This window comes from Tenrec ecaudatus, chromosome 3 (assembly GCF_050624435.1).
Source record: "Tenrec ecaudatus isolate mTenEca1 chromosome 3, mTenEca1.hap1, whole genome shotgun sequence".
Classification (NCBI taxonomy): Eukaryota; Metazoa; Chordata; class Mammalia; order Afrosoricida; family Tenrecidae; genus Tenrec; species Tenrec ecaudatus.
In genome coordinates, this window is record NC_134532.1 from 174,180,966 (window position 1) to 174,207,841 (window position 26,876).

The 26,876-nt window shown below is 40.0% G+C and overlaps 1 protein-coding gene across 2 annotated transcripts in view; it reads right to left on the reverse strand.

The window, feature by feature from the left end:
- GABRB1 (gamma-aminobutyric acid type A receptor subunit beta1) overlaps positions 1-26,876 on the reverse strand; it is a 491,054-nt gene that overhangs the window by 27,880 nt on the left and 436,298 nt on the right. For both annotated transcript variants that reach the window (XM_075544978.1, XM_075544976.1), the window contains exons 6-7: positions 5,212-5,349; positions 4,958-5,110 (exon numbers count right to left, since the gene is read on the reverse strand). In XM_075544978.1, coding sequence (XP_075401093.1) covers positions 4,958-5,110; positions 5,212-5,349 — 291 coding nt within the window. The remainder of the gene's footprint in view (positions 1-4,957; positions 5,111-5,211; positions 5,350-26,876) is intronic.

Genomic DNA, 26,876 nt, shown 5'->3' on the forward strand with positions numbered 1-26,876 from the left:
ATGTCGCGACCCTTTCTAAGGTTTCTGAGGTGACAAATGCTGATGCAAGCAGGTAGCCTCTTCTTGCTCCCATGAAGCAGCTTGTGGGTTTGAATTGCTGAACTTGTGGTTAGGAGTCCTTAACACTGTGAGACAGCAAGTAGAATAAGGGTTCTTGAGGGTAAAGGGAAAATCCTATCAAGGCATTCAAGAAGGAAGAAAATGTTTGGTAACAATTGTACAATACTGCTGGATGTGATTGAGCTATGGAATTATATGATATCTGTATTAGCTCCCCCCTCCCCCCAAAAAGAGGATTTGGGGGAGAAAAATGTAGACCCTTGAGAGAGAATAATAAAGAGAAATGAGAACTACCAGTCATTAATTTGTTACTTGTTAATCCCTGCTGTGGATATTATACCGTATTTTTTTCCTCAGTCATAACATTTACACATATTAAGATTAATATTCAAATAATATGTATTTGAATTATAGTGCTGATGATGAATCTTGAATATACCACGGGGTATCAGGAGAATTAACAAATAAGTCTTCGATGAAATAGAAACAGATTACTCCTTAGATGGCAAGAATTTGACTTGCTTGTTTTTAGCATGTCATTAGGAAAGACTACTTGCTAGGAGAGAACATTTTGTTTGGTAGGATAACAGATCAACAAAAACAAGTGAAATTCTCAATGAGATGGACCGACACAATAGCCACATCCATGGATATATTGAATATATCAAATATCATGAAGATGGCATGGGGCTAGGCAGCCCTTTTTTCTGTTATATTTTGGATTGCTATGAGACAGAATAGGCTCTCTAGCAGGCTCTCTAGCAACGAACAACAGAGCACCGCAAAGAGAGAGTAGAAGAATGGATACAAAAACAGGATCAAGACACTGGCCAGTGTAGGGCATGACAAAAAAATAATAATTTATAAATTATCAAGGGTTCATGTGGGAAAGGGGAGCAGAGAGGGAGGGGAAAAAAATGAAGAGCTGATACCAAGGGCTCAAGTAGGAAGCAAATGCTTTGAGAATGATGAAGGCAACAAATGTACAAATGTGCTTGACACAATGAATGTATGTACGGATTGTGCTAAGAGTTGTATGAGCCCCCAATAAAATGCTTTAAAAACGCCAATAGTATTAATCAATATGCTGTTTACAAGCGATATACCTTAGATACTAAGACAAAATACACTAAAAAGTAGCAAAAGGTAAAACTAGCATAAGATACAAGGAAATAAAAAAAAAGATACAAGGAAAGACTTTAGATAACACATAAAGGGTCAATTAAGCAAGAGGACAAATCTATAAGAGATATTAATGTACTTAATGTAAGAGCTTCAAAATGCATAAATCAATCTGTAACAGAATAAAAGAAAGGCATTGGCAACTCTATAGTAATAGTAGGAGATTTAAATATGCCACTTTTTATGAGAGACAGAAAAACTAGCAAGAAACTAAAAATGATATGGAAGTGCTAAACCACACAATCAACCAACTTGATCTCATAGACATTTACAGAACACTCAACCCAATAAAATATACATTCTTAACCAATGCACCGAGAACATTCTCCAGAATGCATCATATCTTGTCATAGGCGTAAAGCAATCGGCAATACATTTGAAAACACTGAAATATTATAATCCATCTTTTCAGATTAAAAACACAACAAAATAGAAAACATCAATAAGAAGATCAAGCAAATAAATAAATACATTAAAACAGGGAAATGGACTACTATCCAGAGGCCAAGAAACTGAATGCCTGGACAGCCAAGAGTCAGAGAGATGTGTCTGCTGACATGGCTGGGAAGAGATATTGCTGTGAATAAAACAACCATATCCTTAACGTTGTTATGATCCTGTTAACGTCATTAATAAATCCCAAGAGTTGTAAGTATTGTCTGAGATCTAGGTGGTCACTGGAATGGATTATTGAGCCTGGCTGTAGTAGTCATCTAATCTGGTGTCAATTTAAGGATTAAGAGTGTAGGGGTGGAGTCTAGGCTGTCAATCTGGAGATAGCCAATGAAACTTCTGTGTGGGCATGGCCTTCTCCTGAGAATTCTGGGAAATCTGGGACTTTCTCCTTGGAGGCAGGAGGCACTGTCTCTCTCCCTGGGAGACATTGAAGCAGACAAGGAAGCAACCAGACCTCAGAAGCCAGAGAAGCCACAGAGAGACCCCTGTCAGCACTGAGATGCTTACAATGCCACTGGATCCAGAGACTTTCTACCCACTGGCTTATGATCATTCTACATTTGGCATCATTGCATAAGTTTCATGAGGTAGATAGTTTATTGTGCCAACCTGGCTGATAAACACATGTGGGTTTAATTGAAGGATGGAGGGATAAATGGCTCGGTGAGCCTCACCTTTCGAGTTCTGGGTATCTTGCTCTCTGATAGTTGCAACAGGGTGCAGCTGACTTAGCAGTTCCCTGCTTCAGGTTGCAAGACTGACTTCCTGCAAGACATCCCTGAGGAGACGTCACATGGACCTACCCTGATGCAGCCCTGCATGCTGGAGCAGTTGTTTAGAGACCCCTGCCAGCGCTGAGATGCTTACACACTCACTGACTGGGCTTTCCTCTTACAGTTGGTATCATTGCGTGTGTTTTGTGAGATGAGGAGGACTTTGTGGATTGGTGTTGGACATATGGGTTAATAGATTAATGTTGGACTTGTGGGCTTGGGCAGCACTGGGTTGAGATGTTTTCTTGATGCACACTTAACCTTTATATAAAACTCCCTCTTATACATGAGTTTCTGTGGATCTATTTCTCTAAAGTACCCAGCCTAACACAGGACTAATATCGGAATTACGGACTTGATCTGGACCGGGCTGGGATGTTTTCTCAAAGGTCAATTGCTTTTGTATATAAATTTCTTTCTTATACACATATGTGAGTCCATGGATTTGTTTCTCTAGTCTACTCAGACTAACACACCAGCAAGTAGAATGTTGTGCGAGGGATGGTTGGTGACAGAATATAAATGAGAAGGGTAGAAGGTGGAGACATATCTGCCTTTTGCCCTTATTGGAATCATCCTTGGGAAGATGTAGAGTTGGATTACCCTCCCCTGATGTGTAGTTAGAGAAGGTCAGACCATTGCTCCCACACCATTTCTTCACACATCATATAAAAAATTAACTCAAGATAAATCCAATATGCTATATTTTACATAGGTAAAATATGTAATTTACACAGCTATAGATCAGCAATTTAAAAACAGGAACAAAGTTAGGAGCATAAGACATGGCATACAGAAGTACACTATCAAGCACCATGAAAACACACACCTATAACAAAGGACAAAATAGATCCCTGAACATCCTAAAATTTAAACACTTATGATCATTAAAGATTTCACCAAAAGAGTAAAAAGAGAACCCATACACTGAGGAAAAACATTAATAGCATAGTTTTTTTAAAACCCAGAAAATAACAACCCCGTGTGAGGGTGAAGACACTAGAACCTCCATATATTGCTGGTGGCACCGTGAAATGGTACAACCACTGTGGAAAACAGTACGATATGTTCTTCAAAAAGTTGGAAATAGAAATACCATTCAACCCAGAAATCCCTCTACATGATGTATATCCTAGAAAAATAAAAGGCACATGAGGCATTAATAGATAAATGCACACCCATATTCATCATAGCACTACTCAAAATAGCAAAAAGATGGAAACAATCAAAAGCACATCAATGGAAGAACAGATAAACAAAGTAATATGTACAAAGGAAGAATACACAATGTTAAAGAACAATGATTAATCTTCTAAACATCCCATAACACGAATGAAACTGGATAACATTATATTGAATTAAATAAGTCAATTGCAAGGGGACAGATATTGTATGCAATCACTAATGTGAAAAGTCAAGAAAGAGTATCACACCAAAAGAAATATTATTTAATAATTATTTCAGTTGTGAAGGGAGGGGGAAAATACAAGGACTAAAATTTATAATAAAAAAGTGATATAATATGTTACTTTGCCAGAAATGGTATTTGTATCTCTCTCTGTGTATAAATAAACTCAAGAGAGTGATAACTGAAATGACTCTAGGATCAAATAATGAGGCAGACATATACATGTATATAGACATATACATATACATATACAAGACAGACTCATCTAACAGGCTCTGCATTTCCTAACTTTCCAAGGTACCCTTAGGGTCTCAAATATACCTTTAAAGCTTTCAGCAATTACTCAACCATGGCAAGATTAATTCTGAATTTTCTTCCCCCAGGATGAAAGTAATTTTTATTCTATTCTAATCACTGATCATTAATATAGCAGATGAATTGCCTATGTCTTATTCAAATATAATCAATTCCATTTAAAGGAGACTCAGATAAAATTTAACTTTAGTTAACATTCAATAGATAGTATTTCCCCAAAAGTGGCATAAGTTATTAATAATTGGAAAGCTCAGCATTCTCCAAATATGTTTGAGGACAATGCCATACAAATCTGAAAGGAGCCCTGGTGCTGCAGCAATTGAATATGTGGCTGCTAACACAATGGTCTCCTTTGGAACCCATCATATCGCTTTAAGGGAGAATGATGTGACAGTTTGCTTCCATAAAGAAACCCCATGGTGCAGTATTACTCTTTGCTATAGAATTGAGATGAGTGGAATTGGCTTGATGGCAGAGTCCACAGATGAGCAACCAAAGAGGTAATTTTAATAAAATTAGTAAAAGTTGGTATGATAAGAATTTGAACATATACACTAAGAACATTTTTCAAGTGCTTGGACATACTTGTAAAAAATGCTAAAAACACCAAATGTAAAACATTCACTCTGTAATGTGTAGCTGTTTTAAAATCAAGTACTTTTATGATGATCTGTTTCTTTGGTTTGTTATAAGAGAAAGCCTTGCTTATAATTTTTAATGTTGGCAAATTGGCTAACCCTATGCAATGACAGGAATTTTTTACCTAGTGCAACTCTGGCTGCAGATGCATCATAGTTGATCCAGAAAGACACCCAGGACAGAATTGTAATCAGTGTGGAAGGCATGTAGGTTTGCAGAATGAAGTAACCAATGTTCCTTTTTAGGCGAAAACTTAGTGACAGTCGTGGGTATGCCCCTGGGTTGAAACAAGAGAAAAGAATCATAGCGTCACTTAGTCAGAACCACCTTCTTCCTTTAACAACAACCCAAGCTCGTTTTGTGGGAGAACATCCTCACCTGTTGTGAACTCCACCTTCTTGGACACCATCTTGTAGTCAACAATGGAAAACTGGGGAAGCTCAATTTTGTTAACTCCTGTGACGGCTCCTTCTCCTCCGTTCCAGTAAAACTCAATGTCATCAGTGGTATAGCCATCTAAAACCCAGAAACACAGGCACGTTAAGTAGAATTCAGATTCCACTTGAGATTCATTTGAAGAGATTCTAGAAGCTGGAAAGACTTGCAAGCAAGGGACAGTAAGGTGACTGGCATGGGTTGAAGTGTGTCTCCCAGAATTGTGTTGGAATCCTAACCTCTGTACCTGTAGAGGGTAGTTATGAGCAGGGATTGACTCCAGGGCACACAGCAGCAAGATCTCTATGGATGCGACTGCCTCTAGGCATAAGCTTTCCTTTTTCACTGTTGTTAATGCGAATATATCAGTATAGGGTGTGTCCTAAAACAAATCACTTCTGAGATAGAAAAAGAGCAGATTTGATACAGAAGTGAGTAAATGGGGGAGGGGTGTGTGTGTAAAAATTTACATATGAAGATGATCAAGGGACCCCTGAATGTAGGGATATGCAAAAGCTGAGGCAAAGATCTTTCTCGAAAACTAACATACAAAGAGTCTTTCTATATAGCTGGTGGCCTGAATGTGGGCTTCTAGACACCTAAACTGTAAGAAGATAAATTTCTGTTCCATAAAGCTACCTACTTGTGGTATTTCTGTTATAGTAGCACTAGAAAACAGAAGCATTGCTTTAAATCAGAATGGCAGATAGACTTCAGGTCGAGTGCTATTTGTAATGAATTTGGAATGTTTCTTTGAGCACTTGGATGCAGAAGATCGATCCAATTGACATTAGGGAATATAGGCTCTGAGATTTCATGACTATATATTTAAGAACTCTAATCTCTTACTAATAGATACTTTTTGGCTAGATTGAGAGATGGGGTGGATTCTAAGAGCCTAGCACAGATTTTTGACTCTGTATTATTTAATAACAATAATAATAGCCACAAACCACAGTGATAAACATATATATGTTAGAAGGATGTGATGGGTTTTTGTGTGTCATGGCCTCCATAGGGACATGTGGGTGAAGTGTAGCCTGTCAATCATATTGAAACTTGATTGGAGGTCTACGGAGATAAATGGCTCTCTGAGACTTGTCTCTTCCTCCTTCTCCCTGGCGATCAGACCAGTATGCTGCCAAATTAGCTGCTCCGCTTCAATTCTGTGCTGCGCTACCTGTGGATTGAGCCAACCTGTTGATCTTGGTAGATCCCATAGCTATTTTGAGCATCGCTAGGTCTTGAGGCTCTAGTGCAATTTGCTTCGCAGCACTGCTGCTGTACTACTGACTTCTGTTACACCTGGACATCTCATTTTCCTGATATTGCCACCCCAGCTTGCCATGTGTTCTGCCTGCGGGCCAATTCTGCTCATCTTGCCTGCAGGGTAGACTCCGTATCTCCTACCAGCCACTACGAGTCCACCTGAGGTCTTTAGCATGGCATGCCCTGTGGAGAAAGTGTGTTTGCGTCCTTGTTCCATTTCTGTTCCCACTCGACGGGAGTCTGGCTTAGTTATGAACATATAATAAAGTTACTTGTGGAGAAAAAATGTATAACTATTTAAATAAAATCAATAACATATTTAACTCTTTCTACCTGCTGGAGACAAAGAAAACCTTTCTAAATTCATTTTCTATTTATATTCACCTCAAAAAACCAAATATTTTTTTTATTAGGGTTACTTGGTTTTGTGTTTCAAAAGAAACCAAAAAATTCTTTGTAGTAGACATTATGCTGACCCAGTTTTGATGAAAGCCAGAAGAGCCTTTTCAAGATATATATAACTTAAAAAGATGCTACTAGCTTTAATACATAAATATTTAATATATATACATAAATATATCCATATATATTTAAATCTTAGAAGTGGAATACCAAGGGCTAACATGATAGCATTGATATTTCACTGCAAGAGTTTAAGAAATTTTTCTTTCTTTTTTTTGAGGGGTAGCAAAGTTGTCTTAATATAACAGCTTCAAATGTTTCTAACGTCTCTTCAAAAAGCTCTTATTTGAGTTCTTCTTACCCAGGAACTCATTGAGGAGTTTTAAACTTAGAACTCTTTTATATTTGCTACGGTTTCAACATTTTAAATGCCCAAACAAAAGCCAAACCCACTGCCACAGATTCGATTCCTATTCATTGCAACCTTATCTAGTGTTCTGAGATGATTAAACTTTATGGAGCATATCATTTCAGCTTTCACTCATAGAGAAATTGGTGGGTTTGAGAACCTAACCTTACAGTAAGCAGCCCAAGGCTTAACTGGCAGGACCATCAGGGGCTACTATTACCCATACTGAGGTTATTTTTTATTATAACATATATAACATTTCTTGCTTCTTCGACCATCTCTACAATAGATGAATATGTATATCCAGAAAGTCGTTATTAAAGACACAATTGTAGGCATAAAAACAGAAGATTTTTACTTGCAAACAGGATCTTTTATGTCTCAGAGGCTTTGCAATATTCTTTACCGATTGGATTTAGGGTCATCTAAGCAGACTTTCATTGTGTTCATGTGGAGCCTTTATGAATTAAGAGGAATTTATGAACAGAACAAGGGAATATTGCATGGTTTAAAACCAGAAAAAGCAATTGATGTATGTATGGATTGTGATAAGAGTTGCATGAGCCCCCAATAAAACAATTTAAGAAAAAAAAAAAGAAAACATGTAGATTATTTAAGTTTATTTTAATTCTTTCTGGAGACAATTTGGTCGGGCATATCAGAAGTTGAAGATGTATGTATTCTTTGCCCCAATGATGCTACTTGTAGAAATTTATCTTAACAATAAATGCACTAATGAATTCATTTAGAGGGATTTCTTCAGAACTATTTATTACATTAAAACATTATATTATAGTTATGCAACAATAAAAGATAATTTTGATACATGCAAATGGTGAAACATTATGTAATTATTAATTTGTAGAATAATAAATATCATAATAAAAGTTTCATTATAGCTTAAAAAAAACAAACCAGAAAAAGTGTGTACCAGTGTTGCATGCCCTCACCATACTTATTCAATCTGTATAGTGAAAAAATAACCAGAGAAACTGGAATATATGTAGGATTGGATGAAGGCTTATTAAGAACATGCCTTATGCAGATGATATGATCTTGCTTGTTGAAAATGATGAGGTCTTGTAGCACTTACTAATGAAGATCAAGGATTGTAGCTTTCAGTATGGATTACAACACAATGTGAAGGAAGCCCAAATCATCGCAACTGGACCTTTAGGTGACATCGTGTTAAATGGAGAAGATAATTGAAGTTGCCAAGAATTTTGTCTTGCTTGGATCCACAATCAATGCTTGTGAGAACAGCAGTTAAGGGGTCAAATCACACATTGGATTGGGTTTATCTGCAACACATGATATCTTTAAAGTGTTGAAAAGCAAGGATGTTACTGTGAAGACTAAGACATGCCTGGACCTAACTATGGCATCTTCAGTTGCCTCACAATCATGTGAAGGTTGGACCAATGAAAGATCGAAGGAAAATCAATGCATTTAAACTGTGTTGGTGAAGAATATGGAGAGTGCCATGTACTACTGAAAAACAACAAACAAATAGACCTGTCTTAGAAGTACAACCAGAATGCCCCTTAGAGGCAAGGATGGGGAGATTGTGTTTCACATACTTAGGTCATGTTGTCAAAAAACAACAGTCCCTGGAGAAGGACATCCTACCTAGTACAGGGGCAGCGAAAAAGAGGAAGACACTCAATGAGATGGCACAGTGGCTGCAATAATAAGTTCAAATAGAAGAGCAATTTTGAGGATAGTGCAGGACTGGGTTTAATTTTTGAATACGTTATTGGAAGCTCTTACAGTTATGACTTTCCAGAGTGTAATCACATCAAGCAGTATTGAACAATTGCTACCACAGTCAGTTTCCAACCATTTTCTTTTTTTCTGGAACTCCTTGATATCAGCAATGCTTTGTCCTCTCCCTCCCCCACCATACTTTCAGGAATTCTTCTTCTTCTTGTTGTTTTTGGCCATAGTTTATACAATCCAATATATACCCACTCACATACAGTTCTGTTATTCAATTCCATCGAGTGGAGTTGTACACTCATCTATGCTGTCAGCTCCCCCTTCTCCCCTCCCGTACTCTCAGGGAGCCATTATTCCTGTTACTGTTTCTGAAGGGTTATCTATCTAGACTTTCACGTATCAAGCGATCTTAACTATGCAAATGAAGATAGGCAAATATAACATAATTAATGAGGTAAAGCAAATAAAACTCATAATAGTAAGGGGAGGAAGTATTAAAGAACTAGAGGACAGTTATACAGTTCAGCAGTGTCATACCACACCCTGGATTTATCATCCATTCCTTGTGGACCTTCTGAGAGGGACTGTCCAGTTATCTTACAGGTATGTTTTAGGTCTCCACTACATCCACGCCCCTTCACATCGATTTGGTTACTTGATTTTGAACTTCTGAAACCTCTTCCCATCAACACCTCATGATCTTAAAGGCTGGGGCGTCTCTTTCATGTGGGATTTGTTTGTCCCCTGTTAGATGGCTGCATTTAAGACCCCAGATACTATATCTTTTGATAGCCGAACACCATGTGCTTTCTTCATCACATTTACTTATGCACCCATTTTGTCTTAAGCAATCGTGCCAGTCAGGTGAGTACCAATACAGTGCCAAATTATTAGCACAAATCGCTTTTGTACTGAGGTAGCATTTTAAATAGAAGCCCACAGTCCATCTGCTTCCTTGTGGCATATATAAACAAATACACACATTTTTATAAATAATTTTTCAGCTTAAAATTTTTTCCTCCTACCCCACTATTATGTTCTGGGTGCAGTATTTTGTCCTGTTACATACAGGGTCGCTATGAGGCAGATAGACAGGAAAACACCAAACAACAGCACCTTGTTTTGATACTTCCTGCATTATTTCATATTTTTCCCACAAACTCTTTTAATATTGCAACTTGAGGCTTCATTTTTTCCAGTTATGTTTAGTTTTCCTGTATTTTTGGTTTTATAACTCCAGGTCTTTTCACAATTAATTATAATATGTTACATTACTTTGTCTTTCAGAGCTACCCTTTGAAAATTTCTGTTCAGTTCTCTTTCTTCATCATTTCATCCAATTGCCTTAGCTACTTTATGATCAAACGCAAGTTTCTGAGTCTCTTCTGACATCCACTTTGATAGTTTCTGTCTTTCCTATCTTTTTAATGATTTTTTGCTTTTTTCATGTATCATGTTCTTGATGTCCTCTCCCAGCTCGTCAGGTCTTCAGTTCAGTGAGTCAAATCTATTTTAGAGGTGCTTTTGAAATTCAGATGGAATATATTCAAAGTTGTATTTTGGCTCCTGTGGACTTGTTCTAATTTTCTATAGCTTCAACACACACAATATCTAGCACTGTATTTAAAAATATGCAAGGCACACATACAGTAATCTTTAAAACACTTTTTAAAGGTACACACATACACAACTCATTGAAAAAAATTAAAAAGGCATACTGTATTTATGAGTTGGAACATTTAACTTAACAATATAATTTACCATTTCATCAAATTTCATAATCATACCAGCGAGTTTTTTGGTTTTAGAACCAAAGTAATTCTAAAGCTAATAGAGAAAAACAAACAACCCCCCCCACAAGAAAGCAACAGATCAGAAAATCCAAGAACATTCTAAAACAAATAGAAACAAGGGACAATTAGTCCTATCCTGAAAATCAAGCCCACTCCCCTTGAGTCAATTTCCATGCATATTGACCTTGTAGGACAGAGTGGAAACTGCCCGTGAATTTCCAAGGCTATAAATCTTTATGGAGCAGAGAGCTTTTTCTCCTAAGGAGCAGCTGGGGAGTTTCAACTGTCGTCCTTGAGGTTTATAGTCCAATGTGTGGCCCACTACATCATCTGGGCTCCTTCCAGTAGCCCGAGTAGGGAGTAAAATATGTTGAAAGTGCCATTAAGTACAACAGTGTGATTTCAGTGCATGGATGGTCAAATAGATGAATGGACACAGTAGAACATTAAGACTTAGAGCCCAAATCATGAGGCTATTTAGCACAGTTATGCTTCAGTATCTGCAGCGATTGATTCCAGGCTCCCTGCTACTTAAATCCTTGGGTGTTTCGATGTTGTTGTTGTTGTGAGGTGTTATCCAGTCAGTTCTAATTCATAGGAGCCCTATGTCCAACAGAACAAAACACTGCCCTGTCTTGGGTCAACAATTGTTTGTATGCCTGAGCCCACTGTGGCAGTCACAGGGTCAGTCCATCTCATTGAGGGTCTCTTTCCTTTTCTCTGCCCCTGTACTTTATCAAGCATGATGTCCTTCTCCAGGAACTGGTATTTCCTGAAAACAGAGCCAAAGTATGTGAGATGGAGTCTCCCCATCCTTGCCTCCAAAGAGCATTCTGGATGTACTTCTGCCAAGACAGATCCCCTACTCCCCTCAATTCATTATTTTAGGAGCTCATCCAGATAGCATCCCATATGATGATTCAATAATATCATGCAGTGTTGTACATTTACTACCCAAATCAGTTTCAAACCGTTTTCTTCCTTTGAACTGCTTCCTCTCAGCTCTCCATCCCTACCCATCTCCCCTACTATATCTCCAGGGATCCTTATGCTAATTGTTGCCTCCATAGATTCACCTATCCTGGGTTTCATATACCAAAAGGAAAGCAAAACAAAACAAAAACACATAACAAAGAGTCAAGAAGCCTACCAAAAATAACAGATAAATCCCAGTATTAAAAAACACACATAGGAAATATTTTTAAACCAGATCCATACGTGAGTTATGAATGAGCACAACAAAGTGCTCTGGAATTCCCCTTCTTCTCAAGGCTACTCATAGTTTGCTATGATCCACAGTTGAACCGTTTTGCACAGTGAATGAAATACCAGTGAATACTTTTCTGGTATCATCTGCTTTTAGCCAAGAACCGTCTGACACCGGCAATGATATCCCTTATTCCATATCCTCTTCTTAATTTGGCCTGAGCCCTGGTAGCTCCCTGTCAATATACTGCTGCAACTGTTGTCAGATATCTTGAGCACAATTTAACTGGCATCTGATATCAATTAATTTGTTCTGTAATCTGAGCATTCTGCTTCATCACTTTATTTGGAATGGGAACAAATGTGGATCTCTTTGCACCAGTTGGCTAAGTAGCTGTCTTCCAAATTTCTTGGCATAGGTGAATGAGCATGTCCAGTACTTAATCAGCTTGCTGAAATATTTCAGTAGTATTCCATTAATTCCTGGAACATTGTTTTTGGCTAACGCTTTCAGAGCAGCTTGAGCTTCTACCTTCAGCACCATTACCTCTTGCTCATATGCTGCCTCTTGAAATGATAGAATGCCAGCCAGTTCTTGTAAGTGTAGTGGCTCTGTGTATTCTTTCTATTTTGTTTCGATGCTTTCTGCATCATTTAATATTTTGCTCCTTCAATATTGCAACCTGATGTGTAACTTATTTTTTGTTTAAGATATGATGAGCATATTCTTTCATTTTACTTTCTAACTCTAACTCTTTACATATTTCACAATAATATTTGACTTTGTCTTCTCAAGCTACCCTTTGAAATTTTCTGTTCAGTACTTTTACTTCATTGCCTTAGCTACTCTCAATTAAGGGTATGTTTCAGGGTCTCTTCTAACACTCACAAGGATCTTTTCTTTCCTCCCTTTTAAGTGATCAGTCCTTTCTTTATGTATGATATTCTTGATATCATCCCATGGCTCATCAAATCTTTGGTCACTAGTGTTTAATCCATCAAATCTGTTCTTGCGGTGTTCTCAAAATTCAGGTGGAGTATACTCAAGGTTGTACTTTGACTCTTGTGGACTTGTAGTTTTCTTCAGCTTCAACCTAAGCTTACATATGAGCAATTAGTGATCGATCCCACAGTTGACCCCGGTCTTGTTATAGCTGCTGATATTGAGCTTCTCTGTTGTCTCTTCCAACAGATATAATCAATTTGCTTTCTGTGTATTCCATCTGAAAATGTTTGGTCACATTTTGTGTTATTGAAAACGTTCTTTGAGATGAAGAGGTCAGTAGTATTGCGAAATTCTATCACATGATCTCCAGCATAATTTCTATCACCAAGACCATACTTTTCAACTACTGTTCCTTCCTCTTTGTTTCCAACTTATGCCTTCCACCCACCAATAATCATCAATATATCCTGATTGCATGTTGGAGTGCATGTTAATTTCAGCCTGAATATGTTGGTACAAGTCTTCAATTTCTTCATAACTACCATTAATGATTGGTTCATACATTTGCATAATAGTTTTATTTGTATGGGGAAAGACATTACACTCTCATTGTACTTGGAGATCAATACTGAAATGTCATGTTTGATCCTGAATGCAATGCCATTCCTCTTAATGGGTCATTCCTGGTGTAGGAAACACGATTTTTTAATTTTAAGTGACCAATATGGATCCTTATGCATTTCATTATTAATGACTTTAAAATTTCATAGACTCATACTTTTTCCATTCTAAATATTAACTGAGGTTTGCAGCTGCTTCTGCTCTTTTTGAATTATCCTTCATTCTTCAATGAAGGTCTTGAGGTCTACTTTGAGAAGGCAGCTCTGCCTCGGTCATCATTTGAGTGCCTTCTGATCTAAGGGGCTTGTTTTCTGGCACTGTCTCCAACAGTGTCTTACTTCTATTCAGTAGAATAGATGGATGTTCAATATCTTAAATAAAAATGTCATAGTTTGGTTTATTGTGCCAGCCAGGCCACCCATAGGAACATATGGGTGGTGTTTAATCAGGTTGTAGCTTGATTGGAGGTTGAGGAGATAAATAGCTTTCCAAGACCCACCCTATTCTCTCTTTCTCCCAGGTGACCAAACCAGTGCTCTGTTGCTTGAGCTAGTCCTTTGCCTCAACCATGTGCTCTGCTACTGTGGGCTGAGCCGACCCATGGATCATGGAGTCTTGCCTTGATCGCTGAGGTTCCATCGAGACCTACTTCCCCAAGTGTATACCACTTTGCTGTGCTTACATCTCAAGACCCCATGGGGCCTCCTTTGCTCCTGCTACTGAGCTACTGACTGTTGCTGCTCCACCCTGCTATCTGCTTCCTGCAGGGTGACTTGGCCTGCCTTGCCTGAGGGCAGACTCTTTCTGCTTCTTTGACCTTGGACTGGCAGCCCACTTGAGGTGAAGGACCTTCAGTTTATAACTATTCCTTGAAAGTGAGTTGAACTGAGCCCTCCGTACTGCTCTGTGGACTAATTAGCTGTTACATTCCTTCTCACTGTAGAAATCTATCTATCTATCTATCTATCTATCTATCTATCTATCTATCTATCTATCTATCATCATAAATGTCCTGGTTTTGTTTCTCTAGAGAACCCTGCTTAATACAGGGAGCTTCAAAAAGTTTGTGGAAAAATTGAATAGCAAAAGAATGTATCTTTTCCACAAACTTTCAAAATCCTTACATAGAACCTATATACATCACCCCATATCCTTTAAATCATCTCTAGATTACTTATAATATCTAATACAATGTAAGCATGATGTAAATAGCAGTTTCCTCTCCCTCTTAGTCTTTGAGAGATTGTTTTCTTTGAGCACGACATCTCTTCCCCTGCCCACGATTGTTTTAAGTACATGGTTGGCCGAATCCCTTGATGCCGAAACATGTTATACGTAGGAGCAATTGTAAATCATACGAGTGGTCCCCTAAATCATTGGGAGAAAGGTGGACACTTCAATAACCCTCAATAGGAAACTGAGGAACTATTAGAAATATGACTCCCTTGGAACTGTATTTTATTCTGTGGCATCTGGATATACTTCAAGTGGATTATAGGAAAGTACTTCAAAAATTCATGGAAAAAAGGGAATTTTAAGATAATGGTAAGTTTCCATGAACTTTTTGAAGCCTCTTCTGCAAAGAAGATGGTATCTCTGGTGGTGTGATGCATTGGGCCTGGGCTGCTCACCCCAAGATGAGCAAGCCCACCTGTGGTTCCAGAGGCAGTGTCTGCTCCCATAACGGAACACCAGGAGCAGTTCTACATGACCTGTCCATTTTCTGAGCTGGACGGAGCTAGATGATAGTGGGTTTGGTTTGGTATAAGAGGAAATCTAGGGATAATTAAAAAAAACTGTCAAGAAGGAGGCCTTTGAAACAATGATACAAAGTTCAGCAGCCATAAAAAATGGACATATTTGACTATATTAAAAAAGCCTGGCATAAAGACCATAAAGTCAAAAGCAAATAAGAAACCGGAAGAGAGTAACTGTATAGGATCTTGCCAAAAAAGGACTATGGCTTTTTTTCAAATGTATAAAGAGCTTCTGAAAATAGACACGGTCCTAAACCTCATGAAAGTATGTGGAAGCATAACCTTGAGAGATCAGCAGTTGGGACCAGCCCAGCGTCTGTCTGTCAGTGAACTCAGATCTATCTGCTGCGCCTGCTTTCTGCCAGGGAGGAGGAGCTTCCAGAATCATCTGCTCCAGTCTCTCCTCAGAGCCATACAACGGACTTGATCAAGGCCCACAAAATCCGATCAGTTTAAACTTGCACAGTGCCCAAAGGGACACACCCGCACCACTTGGTTTAGAAGGAGCGCTGCTGAATCCTAGGCCTGGCAGGAATTTCTCTTGTGGACCTTTTTATTGTGAATGATGAAAAACGCCTCAGCCACATCCATTTAGGAAGATGAGATGAAAAATGCTATTTTCATCAAACACATGGACTCAGAAGGGGTAACAGTCAAAGAGGATAATAAGAAGCCCATATTTAGCAAGAAAGGGTAAAATTGAATATGTATGAAGACTATAAAACCCTCAAGGACTTCACTTTGTGGTAAAACTTAGCCCATAAGAGTCGAGTGATTAGATAACCACAATTCAGTCTAGCAGAAGCTGTAGCCAGAAAATGCTTTTCTGCTGCTAAATGCTCCTAATTTACTTCTATCCACCTGACTATGTGCTGGCCTTGAACAAAGTACGGAATCACATTGACTTACTCGTCTCTCTCTCCCAAGGCTCTGAGCTCCTTGAGACCGCTATGTCTCATTTGTACTTCAATGTCTACAAGGATTCCTAGCACATAGGCACTGTTCAATAGAAGGCTGTAGACTATTACATTCTTGCTTCTCGTCAGTCGGACACCGGGCATTATTCTACGGACCTGAACTTGACAAATAGCTACTTACCACAAGTCTCACTGTCTATTTAACAGTTTCTGGCCGGGGGTGGTGGGGGAGATGTCTAAATGGTAATTGTGCTCTGCGGTTAATGGAAAGGCTGGAGGTTTGGATCTTCCCAGAGGTGTTCAGGAAGAAAGGTACGGTTATATTCCACAAAATGTCACCCCAAACCTCATGGAACAAAGTTAATCTCAGATATATTTTGGGGGGTGCAATAAGTGGGGGGTCAACATATTTTTACTTGAAGCTGATGTTTATGAAGTGTTGACAAGGCAACAGGTGGAGGGAAAGTACTTTGGATACAGTGGGAAAAACGGACATGATTTCTGACAAACGTCATCTAAAATGACACACTTTTCACCCCAAAATTCCTCTGTGACTCCTTCTGAGCCAAGTTCTGTATCCCTCTGCACCTACCCTCACCTCCTTCAGTACCACGAAACACTAGGTTTCCAGAAGCCCTGACGCTGAGGCTGTGCTCGCATAGAACCTGCACCCAGACTGAGAGGCAGTTAGCAGAACATACCACATATTTTAAAATCAGGTATGCATCAGGATAGCATTCATTCATTATACTTTTTCAATCTGTATGCTCAGTAGCACGATCCCTGGTGGCATAGTGGTTATGCCATGGGCTGCTAACCACAAGGTCAGCAATTCGAAATCAATTCTCCATGGGAGAAATATAAGCTTCTATACTCCCACAGAGAGTTACCATCTCAGAAACACACAGGGGACATTGTATATTCTCCTATAGGGCCTCCATGAGTTGAAATTGACACAATGGCAATGAGTAGGTGATACATGAAGCTGCCGCGAATGAACAAGAATGAGGCATCGGTATTGGAGGAAAGTTTATTAACAACCAATGATATGAGATGACCCAACCTTGCTTGCTGAAAATGAAGAGGATTCGAAGCACTTGCTGATTAAGATCAGGGACTGCAACCTTCATTATGGGTTACAATTCAACCTAAAGGAAACCAGAATCCTCTCAACTTGACCAGTCGATGCCGTCACCAAAAGATTGCAGTTAAGAATTTCATTGGGTCTCGATTCACAATCAATGCTTTTGGAAGCAGTAATCTCGAGATCAAACGATGTCCGCAGTGCGCCAGGGCAAGCTGCTGCACAAGCCCTCCTTACAGTGTTAAGGAGTAAGAATGTCACCTTAAGGACCAAGCTGCTCCCGACCTCAAACTGACCTTTTTCACTGTCAAAGAGTCAGCTCCAACCCACAGTGACCCCACAGGACGGGACAGAACTGCCCCTGTGGGGTTCCAGGACTGTAACTCTTGATAAGAAAGCTTCATCTTTCTCCTGTGGATTGACTGGTGGTTTCACACAGTTGCTCTTGAGGTGAGCCGTCCAATGGTAACTACGATTCTGCCAGGGAAGCTTGCCCGAACCATGGTATTTTCCAAAGTCTCACAGGTGTGTGTGACAGTTGGACACTGAATAAGGAAGACTGAGGAAGAATGAACGCATTTCAATTATGGTTTTGGTAAAGAATACTGAGTACCATGCAGTGCAAAAAGGAAAGCAGATCTGACTTGGAAGCAGTACAACCAGAATGCTCCTTAGAAGTGAAGATGGCAAGGCTTTCTCTTATATTCTCTGGAAAAAGACATCATGCTTGGGAAAGTGAAGGTCATCAAAAGGAGGAAGCCCCTCGACCAGGTGGACTGACACAACAGGCTGTCGCAACGGTGTAATGATCACAATTGTGAGGCTGGTGCAGGAGCGGCATGATTTCAGTCTGTTGTGCACAGCACCACTGTGAGTCTCTCATCTGACGAGATGGCACCTCCCAACAAACATCAGCACGCTGTATACACAGGAGCCCTAGCAGCATCATGGTGAAGTGCTTGGCTGCTAAATGAAAGACTGGCAATACGAACACAGGGCGCACATAGGAAAAACAGTGGTGGTGATCTGCATCATCAAGGTGAACGGTTTTGGAAATCCTGGGAAGGCAGGTCTACTCTGCCCTACCGGCTCGCTGTGAATCAGAATCCATTTGATGTTAACAGGTTTATTTTGTACTCCTGGGGCTGGGCATCCTCTCTCTCTGGATTTTGTTACTAGGAGGCACTGACTGGCTGGAGGTCAGAGAGTGGGCAGGTTCTAGTTTCTGGTTTGGCAGTATGCTTGTTCTTGGTGAATTCTGCATGGGCAGGTGGGCTAATTCTTGACATGAGCTCATCTTAGGAGAAGGTAGCACCCGTGGTGGGCATAGTGGCTACTAACCACAAGGTCTGAAGTTCAAAACCACCAGCTGCTCTGCAGGAGAAAGATGGAACTTTCTACTTAGGGAAAGAATTACAGGCTCAGAAATTCAGAGGGGCAGTCCCACCTGTTCTACAAGGTCTCTGTGATGTGGCCACCACCCCCGGCAGTGAGTCAAGCAAGGACGGAGGCGTCTCCAGCAGGAGAGCAGCAGTTTGTGACCCCTGAGCTGCAGCTCAGGGTGGAAGCATCTTCTCGGTTCTGCTCCTTAGATAACCAGTTCTCTTCCCTTTTACTTCCAACCTTTTTAACACATTCTCTCTATTAAATTCTCTTGGTGACAAACCTAGAGTTGTTTGTTTTCCTGGCAGGGTTCTGTCAGATATAAAGAACATACTATCATGCAAATAGTTTATCTCTTTACATAGGTTTGTGTGTCTCTCTTTTGTCTCTTCCACCCTTCATTGTATCAAATACTTTTTTGAAAGTGAGCCATCTTCTCTGTCTGCTTCTCTGTCTTCACCTCTTTCCCCTTCTCTTCCTTCTTCTTTTTATATTCTAGTGCTTAGAACACATTCTGCCTGTAATTAGTATTCAACATACTTCTGAATAGATATATTAGTATTTTATTATTATTACTTTTTGTGTCTGAGATTTCCTAAGTTACAAAATGGCAACTCCAAATAGGTAACTTGTTTAGTAGCATTTTTGCTCCTCAATTATTTCCTGATCAAGATGATTTTGCTCACAGGGTTCTCATAGTGGGGTTTGAGTTTCTTCATCTATAGTGGTCTATGCACCAATGAAACAGGGGAAAAAAAGAAATCTGCTTGTTAATTTTTGGCTTATTGAGTAATTAAGTGGCAAATAAAGAATTCAAATTGCCCTTTGAATTTTAAGACACAAGGGGTGAGGTAGTTAGTTTATTGTGCCAGCCTGGCTGATAAACATGTGGGATTAATTGAAGGGCAGAGAGATGAATGGCTCAGCGAGCCTCGCCTTTCTTGTCTCTTGCTCTTTGATCATCGGACCAGTGTGCGGTTGCCTTTCTTGTTCTGTGCCTCAATTTGCAAGCTACACTACCTGTGGAACACCTAACCTGTGAACTGTGTCACTGTAATTTGAGGTTCCTTCAAGACCTGCTTTGCCACACAATTGGGATTTACATCTCTTGAGCTGGGGACTGACTATTGGTGACCGGCCTTGCTGTTTGCTGCCTGTGCCAGGATAGCCTAGCTCTCTCTACAGAGGACTACCTGGCGGCCCTCAAGACTTGAAGGACTGCCAGTGACACACAACTCTCTCACGGGAGTGAGTTGCACTGAGTCATTTGTACTGCTTTATAATTTAACTGTCCATTTCTTGTGTTATATATCTATCTATCTGTGTTATATATCTATCTATAAAATTATTAGCAATCTGGTTTTGTCCCTCTAGAGAACCCTGTCCAACCCAAGGGGGAACAAGAAACCCTGGAGATACAAGGGATAAGCTCCTGACGTTTAACTCAAAAGGTATAGGTTCAAACCAGCAGCTGCTCTAGACGGTCTGCTTCCATAGATTATAACCTAGTGATCTTTATGGGGGAAGTTATACTCTAGTCTACAGAATGATGATGAGTTAGAGTCGACTTGATGGCATATAATAACAGAGGCAAAACAGATAAGCAACAGTTAGAGTTGAGAGTCAGAGATGGTTCCTGTTTGGGGTTGAGAGAGGAGAAGGAAGTGAATAAACAGTACCTCTCGTTGTTTCCTGCATCTAAAAAGCAGCAGAACAATGTCACACATGACAAATGAGCTGGACAATGGCTTCTGATCCATGCAGATTTTAATAGTACTCAACTATGTATACGGTCAGGGGGCTAGGTCTTTATTTCCAAGCTCACTTGCACTTTGTTTAACTAAAACCTGCTAGGCACAGTTTTCAAGGCACTGAGATAATTATGGATGATTTGGGAGAAAAAGAATGCTCACTCCATATTAGGTAGAAGCTGGAGTTCTTATGAGAGCAATAAATGGCAGCTGGATCCAAAGGGAAGAATAGAGGCCCAGAAAGACACTATTATTCAAAGGTTACACAAGAACATTTTGCCACAGAGCGTGAACATCAATTTACTCACACCTAAACAACCTATTTACCAAAGGTTTTCCTTTATGAACCAGTGACTTCACACAGCGGCACAGAGCCTGAACACTTGGATACCAAGGATGCTGTTTCCTAGCAACAATAACTACACGGAAGCTCTCAAAATTTCCTCTCAGCCCCTGGGGACATCTTAGTGGTACAGAAAGTACAGATAAAATTAAGTTGATGTCAATGGATAAAGATACGTGGAGCTAGTACAAATGTAGAAGTAGCCGGTTGTTAGTGTTCCTGTTTGCTATTTGGGGCATTCTATTTTAGATGTTTTTTGGTTTTTTTTAAACCAGGGAATAAAATGTACTACCCTACCCCCAACCTCTTGGGTTTGTCAGAGATAGGGTGATGTTTTAAAATCACACTTAAATGTGATTTCAATAATGTACAGACTTAAACTTCAAATACATTAGGGAGCATATTTCCCTTCACAGACCAAACACACCCATCTCAATATCAGGGGTGGGGGCTTGATTGACTGCTGGCATTACAATATCATTCTCTTTGTCTGCTCATGGACTCAACTGTAGGCATTAAACCGGGGCAAAGACATTACCTTGAAACAATTCCCTGACCAAAATAATCATTCAGGAATGGGCATAGGACCCAAGCTACTCTAGTCCTCGAGACACCAGGGACTTTCCTTCGATCACTGGAGGACAGCTGCTGTTGGCAAACACAAAAGGTGAGTGGAGACAGCTGGTCCAGTGACAGGAGCCAATATGCTCACTTGGAGTTTGCATCCTTTATTACTTGCAACTACTGAATGTGTCAAAAGTCACATGCATCGTGAGGATCTCAAACGTTGTTAGAAAATGACCCGTTGAAATAAATGTTGCAAGATACTCTTCCCCAGTTCCTTCAGTATCTCTCCCATTAAGAGAGAAGTATTAGTAATTTATCAATATCTGTACTCACGTAAGTCAATGGGTAGTACAAATGGTTTCCAATTGACTATTACCCTGAAGGTTGGGGGTTCAAACTCACTCAGTTGTGCCAGGGAAGAGATGCCTATTCTGTTTATGAAAGATTACCAAGAACTCTCCCATGGGGCATTCCACTCTCTAGCTCATGGACTTGCAAGTAGTAGAAATGGACCTAGTAACAATGGGTTTGGTTTGGACTTCTGGTCCTTTCATGCATTTGTGTAGACTGAAGCAGGGTTTTGGGGTATGTGTAATTGTGTATCTCAGCAGCAGATAAAATAACCAAATAGATCTAACCTTTCCACAGCCTCCAGATAAGCAGTTACATCTATCCAAAGACTGTTCTAGAGTTTTTCTTTCCCCCCAACCCATTATCTACCAGACTCAGGTTCCCCTCACTTCGGTCAAGGTTTGTCACCTTCTATATTTGACAGATACACAAATTCCCGGGGTGACTTTCCTAGAGCCTTGCCCCTTTGTGGCTGATTGCTTGCACTGCCTTCTCTGTTCATCCTCACTCACATGACATCTGGAACATAAATGCCGTCTAAAGACTCTGGGCTTGGAATCCTAGATTCCACTGAATATATTAAAATGCAGCCACACCCCATGGTAATTTGGTAAAGTTGGACTGGTAACCACACATTTGTTGGTTCTGAAGGAGCTGGTAACCACACATTTGTTGGTCCCAGTTGCTCTGAAGGAGCAAGTTGGAGCTGTCTTCTCCCATAAAGATTTGCAGTTCAGAAACCTTAGCTAGGGCGTGCTATGCATTGGAATCCACTCAATGGCAACGGGAGTAAGTAATTCAACCACAGCTGGCTCGACATAGTATTGTTTTGTTTTTAGTATCCTCATTTTATTTATGTATTTAGGCCCCTCCCCTTTGGTACTTAAGAAGTTTATAGTATTTAGACACTTTGTCTATAGTGCTTTGTGGCTAAAATGTCTTGGCTGTCCTCCGCCCACCAAAAGCTAGTGCTCTGCCCAAGCTTTTCTGCCAAGTTCTTCTTCCTTGGACCAAGTCCAGCTCCTTAATTTCCCACTGGTGGGACTTCTGCTGCCATCAGCAGAGCGCCGACACTAGTGATGGCCTGGCCCTGACTTTATATTGGCTAGCTACCTGCCATTTCTGAAGATGAATCTGCCCGCCAGGCTGGACTTAGGCTGCCCGGCTGTCCGCTCTGAGGCAGTGCCTCTGCCTGGCCCAATTCTGATTAAAATACTATCCTTTATCTGATCCCATGCTGATCTCCACATGTGTTACACCATGCCTGCCTGTTCAGTGTACGCTGTTCTTGGTGAAGGACAGGACTTGACTTTCTTATGTCTATTGTGTTAGACTGAGAACTCACAGCCATTGGGTCAAGGCTGACTCATTGGGACCCTCTGTGGGTTTCTGAGGCTGTAACTGTTTCCAGTGGTAGACAGCCCAGTCTTTCTCCCGCAGAACTGCTGTGGCTTCAAACTGCTGACCCTGTGGAACCCAGTCCAACGCATAACCACTATACCACCAGGGATGCTTCTGTTCAAGATGCATAGTTCAAATGAACTTTTTTCATAAGTTACATGAGTTTTTAGAGTCTCAATTATAGGATCGATTATTGACCCCTATTCAGTTTTATCCCATTCAATTTGACAGACTCTTCTAGCTTGTTGAGATCGTTTGCCCACCTTTTAATTTTATATTATCTGCAAGTTTGGCACATATATTTTTAGCATCATTCCCTCAATTGAGACTGTGGCATGGCGGAGGCAAGGATAGGACCCTCGAAAATTCTCCTGCAGTCTCTCTCCAGGCTGATATCATAGGTCTTTAATTAGCACTTAGTGGGAGGTACCATCATTTACCCATTTAATATTTACTGATGTGTTTTAGCCCCCATTCTGCATTCTCAATTTCCTGATACACTATTTTTGCAGGCGTAGCAAATAAGAAAGTGAGATGTTTGCACTCATGCTTCGAGAAATCAAGTTGCCGTCACAGATTACCAATTCCCATTCCATGGGAGTTCAGGGACAGCATTTTGTCTAGACTGAATCAAGTCTCATCAATGCCAGTGTCAGCAGAATTTTCCTTTCTTATATTTTGGAACAATGGAATTCTGTATTCTGTTCTATCAATGCCAACAACCTCACGGCGTATTAATGTACATCTATACTAAACCCAACTCACTGCCTTCGAGTCAATCCTGACTCATAGCAACCCTATAAAGCAAAGTAGGCGCTATGGGTTTCCAAGACTAGGATCATCTGGTTGTTTCAAACTGCTGAGCTTGTGGCTAATAACCCAACTCGTAACCCATCATACCACCCGGGTACCTTATGCATGTCTATAGACTCTTGATAGAACCCTTTACCTCACAATGTCCAGCCTCCTTTAATACATGCTCATGATGGCACATCATGTCAATGCACCCAAGTATATATGGTTTAGGGAACTTAATGGCCAATGGTCAGTATCCAGGTTACTCCATGAGCAGAATCAGTGCTGGAGTAAAAGATAATCAAGGCTGAAGATGCAAAACTCTTATTTTAAAATGCTTGTCTTAATGTGTTTGTTACCAATCAAACAAACATTCCCAAACCAGCCCCCAGCCATCTACATCAAATTAGTCTTCATCAGCAAAAGTGACTTTTAGTAAGTTTCAAAAATCAAGACAAAAAGCAAACACAAGCTCTTACCTGTTTTCAATGTACACTAACAATCACAGAGCGGAGTTTTCTGAGAAATCTATGGGCAGAATCTCTATCATAGTCCTGAGACCCTTTTGTGCTCTCTGCTTTTAATGCTGGTATCTCAAACAAAAACTCACAGCCACTGAGTCACTACTGACTTGTAGTGGACTCTCCTGTGAGTTTCCTCCAGCAGACCTACCAACCACGGAGACTGCAGCCCAACATGTAACCATTACAACATCAGGGGTCCTACGTGGCTGAAGTGGTTTTCATTTGACTGCTAACTCACCCAGAGGCATCATAGAAGAAAGCCTTAGGGATCCGTTTCCATGGAGATTGTAGCCCCAACACACGTATAAAGCAGGTTTACTCTGTAACACACGCGGTCACCATGAATTGGAATTAACAATATGTATTTAATGAACACCCTGATTCCTTCACTTTCCATCCTTAAGAAACTCAGTTGGGCAAAGATGGTTCTTAATTTCTTCCAGTATGCGGCGAAACCAGGAATTTGATAGGACTGCCACCGAATATAACATGCGATCCTTACAAACTCCTGGGAGAAATCTTCCTTCCAATGTTGGAATGGCGTTCTGTTTAAATTCGTATGAGGAACAGAGAGGAGCCCTAATAACTACTGCTTACGAGGTGGGAAGATCCGCAAGGTTTGCCGCTGGAAACCACCAGTTAGTCGCTCTATGGGAGAAAGATGGGCCTTCTACCCTGGCGAACAGTTACAGTCTTGGAAATCCACCAGCATAGTTCAACCCTGACCTGCAAAAGATCAAGGCCATTATCCAGCTAAGCCAAATAGAATTCTACTTCACCTCACTGCTCTGGCTCTTCTATTGTTGCCTGGAAGCCCTAAATTAACGTATAGGTAATAAATTCAGTTATTTAATTTTTATGTCTATTGTATACCTTTTAAAAGGGTGAAAATTATTCTGAAGAGCTGGATGGTATTTTGTTTCGATGATTCATGTGCATCCTATGCTTGTTGCTTCAGGCCTGACAGCTGAGTGGTTCCTAAATTTCTGTTGGTTTTATTCAAGTTCTTCTTTCCATTTCTGGGGGGCCTGGCGGTGCCGTGTTGTAGGCATCGGGCTGTTAATTACTAGGCACCATGAAAAACTAAATAAACAAAATACAATTATTCCTTGCTCACTGTTCACAGTATGTTGTTAAGGGAAAACAAATCGATTATAAAATGTTTTGAATAGCCAAGGAAACATATGGAAATAATGGTGTTTCTTTCTGGAATATCTTGCTAAAAGCAGTGGGTGAGGAAACAGAAGAAGCCCCTGAATGAGACGATTGACACAATAGGTGGACGAACGACTCAAACACAGTGGCGACCAGGGTTGGCACAGGACCAGGAAGTGTTTTGTTCTGTTGTTCACGACTGGGCGTTCCAGGAGCTGGTACTAACGGGGCAGAAGCTAACCACCACAGCAATTATCTCTGGGGATTAGGATTCTCTATGAGTCTTTAAAAGTTGAACACTCATGTGAAGGAACATATTCTAAGCATATTTAAACCAACCAACCCACCCCAGTTATCCTTGTGCTGTGCTCTTGGTGGCCATCAAGTCGAACCTCTCTTTACACTCCCACAGGTGCAGAGCCGAACCGCCCCAAAGGCTTCTCAAGTTTGTGACCCTGCAGAGGCTGATCCACAGAGCTCACAGCCAGCACCGCTCTTGGTGGGCTTGAACCACCGACCTTACAGTTAATAGTTGAGCACTTAACTATCTGTGTCAAGCAGGGTTTTTTTTCATGCTTTAGAACCTGCTTACATGTATTTAATGTAAAGGAATCTGCTTTTCTTTTTTTTGCTTTTACGGCTTTAGAAGTTGCCTACATGTATTTTATGAAAATAAACATCAAAGCTGTGAAAATTTTAGAAATAACCTGTAGGGGGCACCCAAGATCTTCCAGATTGATAGGCAGGGAAGTAATGGTAGGTTGTCTATAAATTTGATTCCTTTTAGCTACAAGGTTTTTAGATTTTTCCTGATGACTTTAGCTTTGGATCATTGATTCTCACAAGGCTCTGTTTTAAAATTCACTTATGTTTAATGACACTAGAACAATTGTGATTAATATACCTTGTCACACATTCAGATTCTCAGCTAGAAATGTTTATATTTAAATTGTAATTGATTAACTAAAGTAACTAAAACAAATTACCTGTTTTGGTATATTTAATGCTTAAATTGTAATCTTTTTGCTATTTCTTAAAAAGGAATGCCAAAGCTATTTTAGTTTTGCGTTTGATTTAAGAGAAATAAAAGCACAGCAAATGATACAGCGCCATTCTCCACAACTTCCAGTTATAAATACACAGAAACACATGAAATTTATAAGTATATAAATATGCACATGTTATAAATATACATATTTATATAAATATAAATGT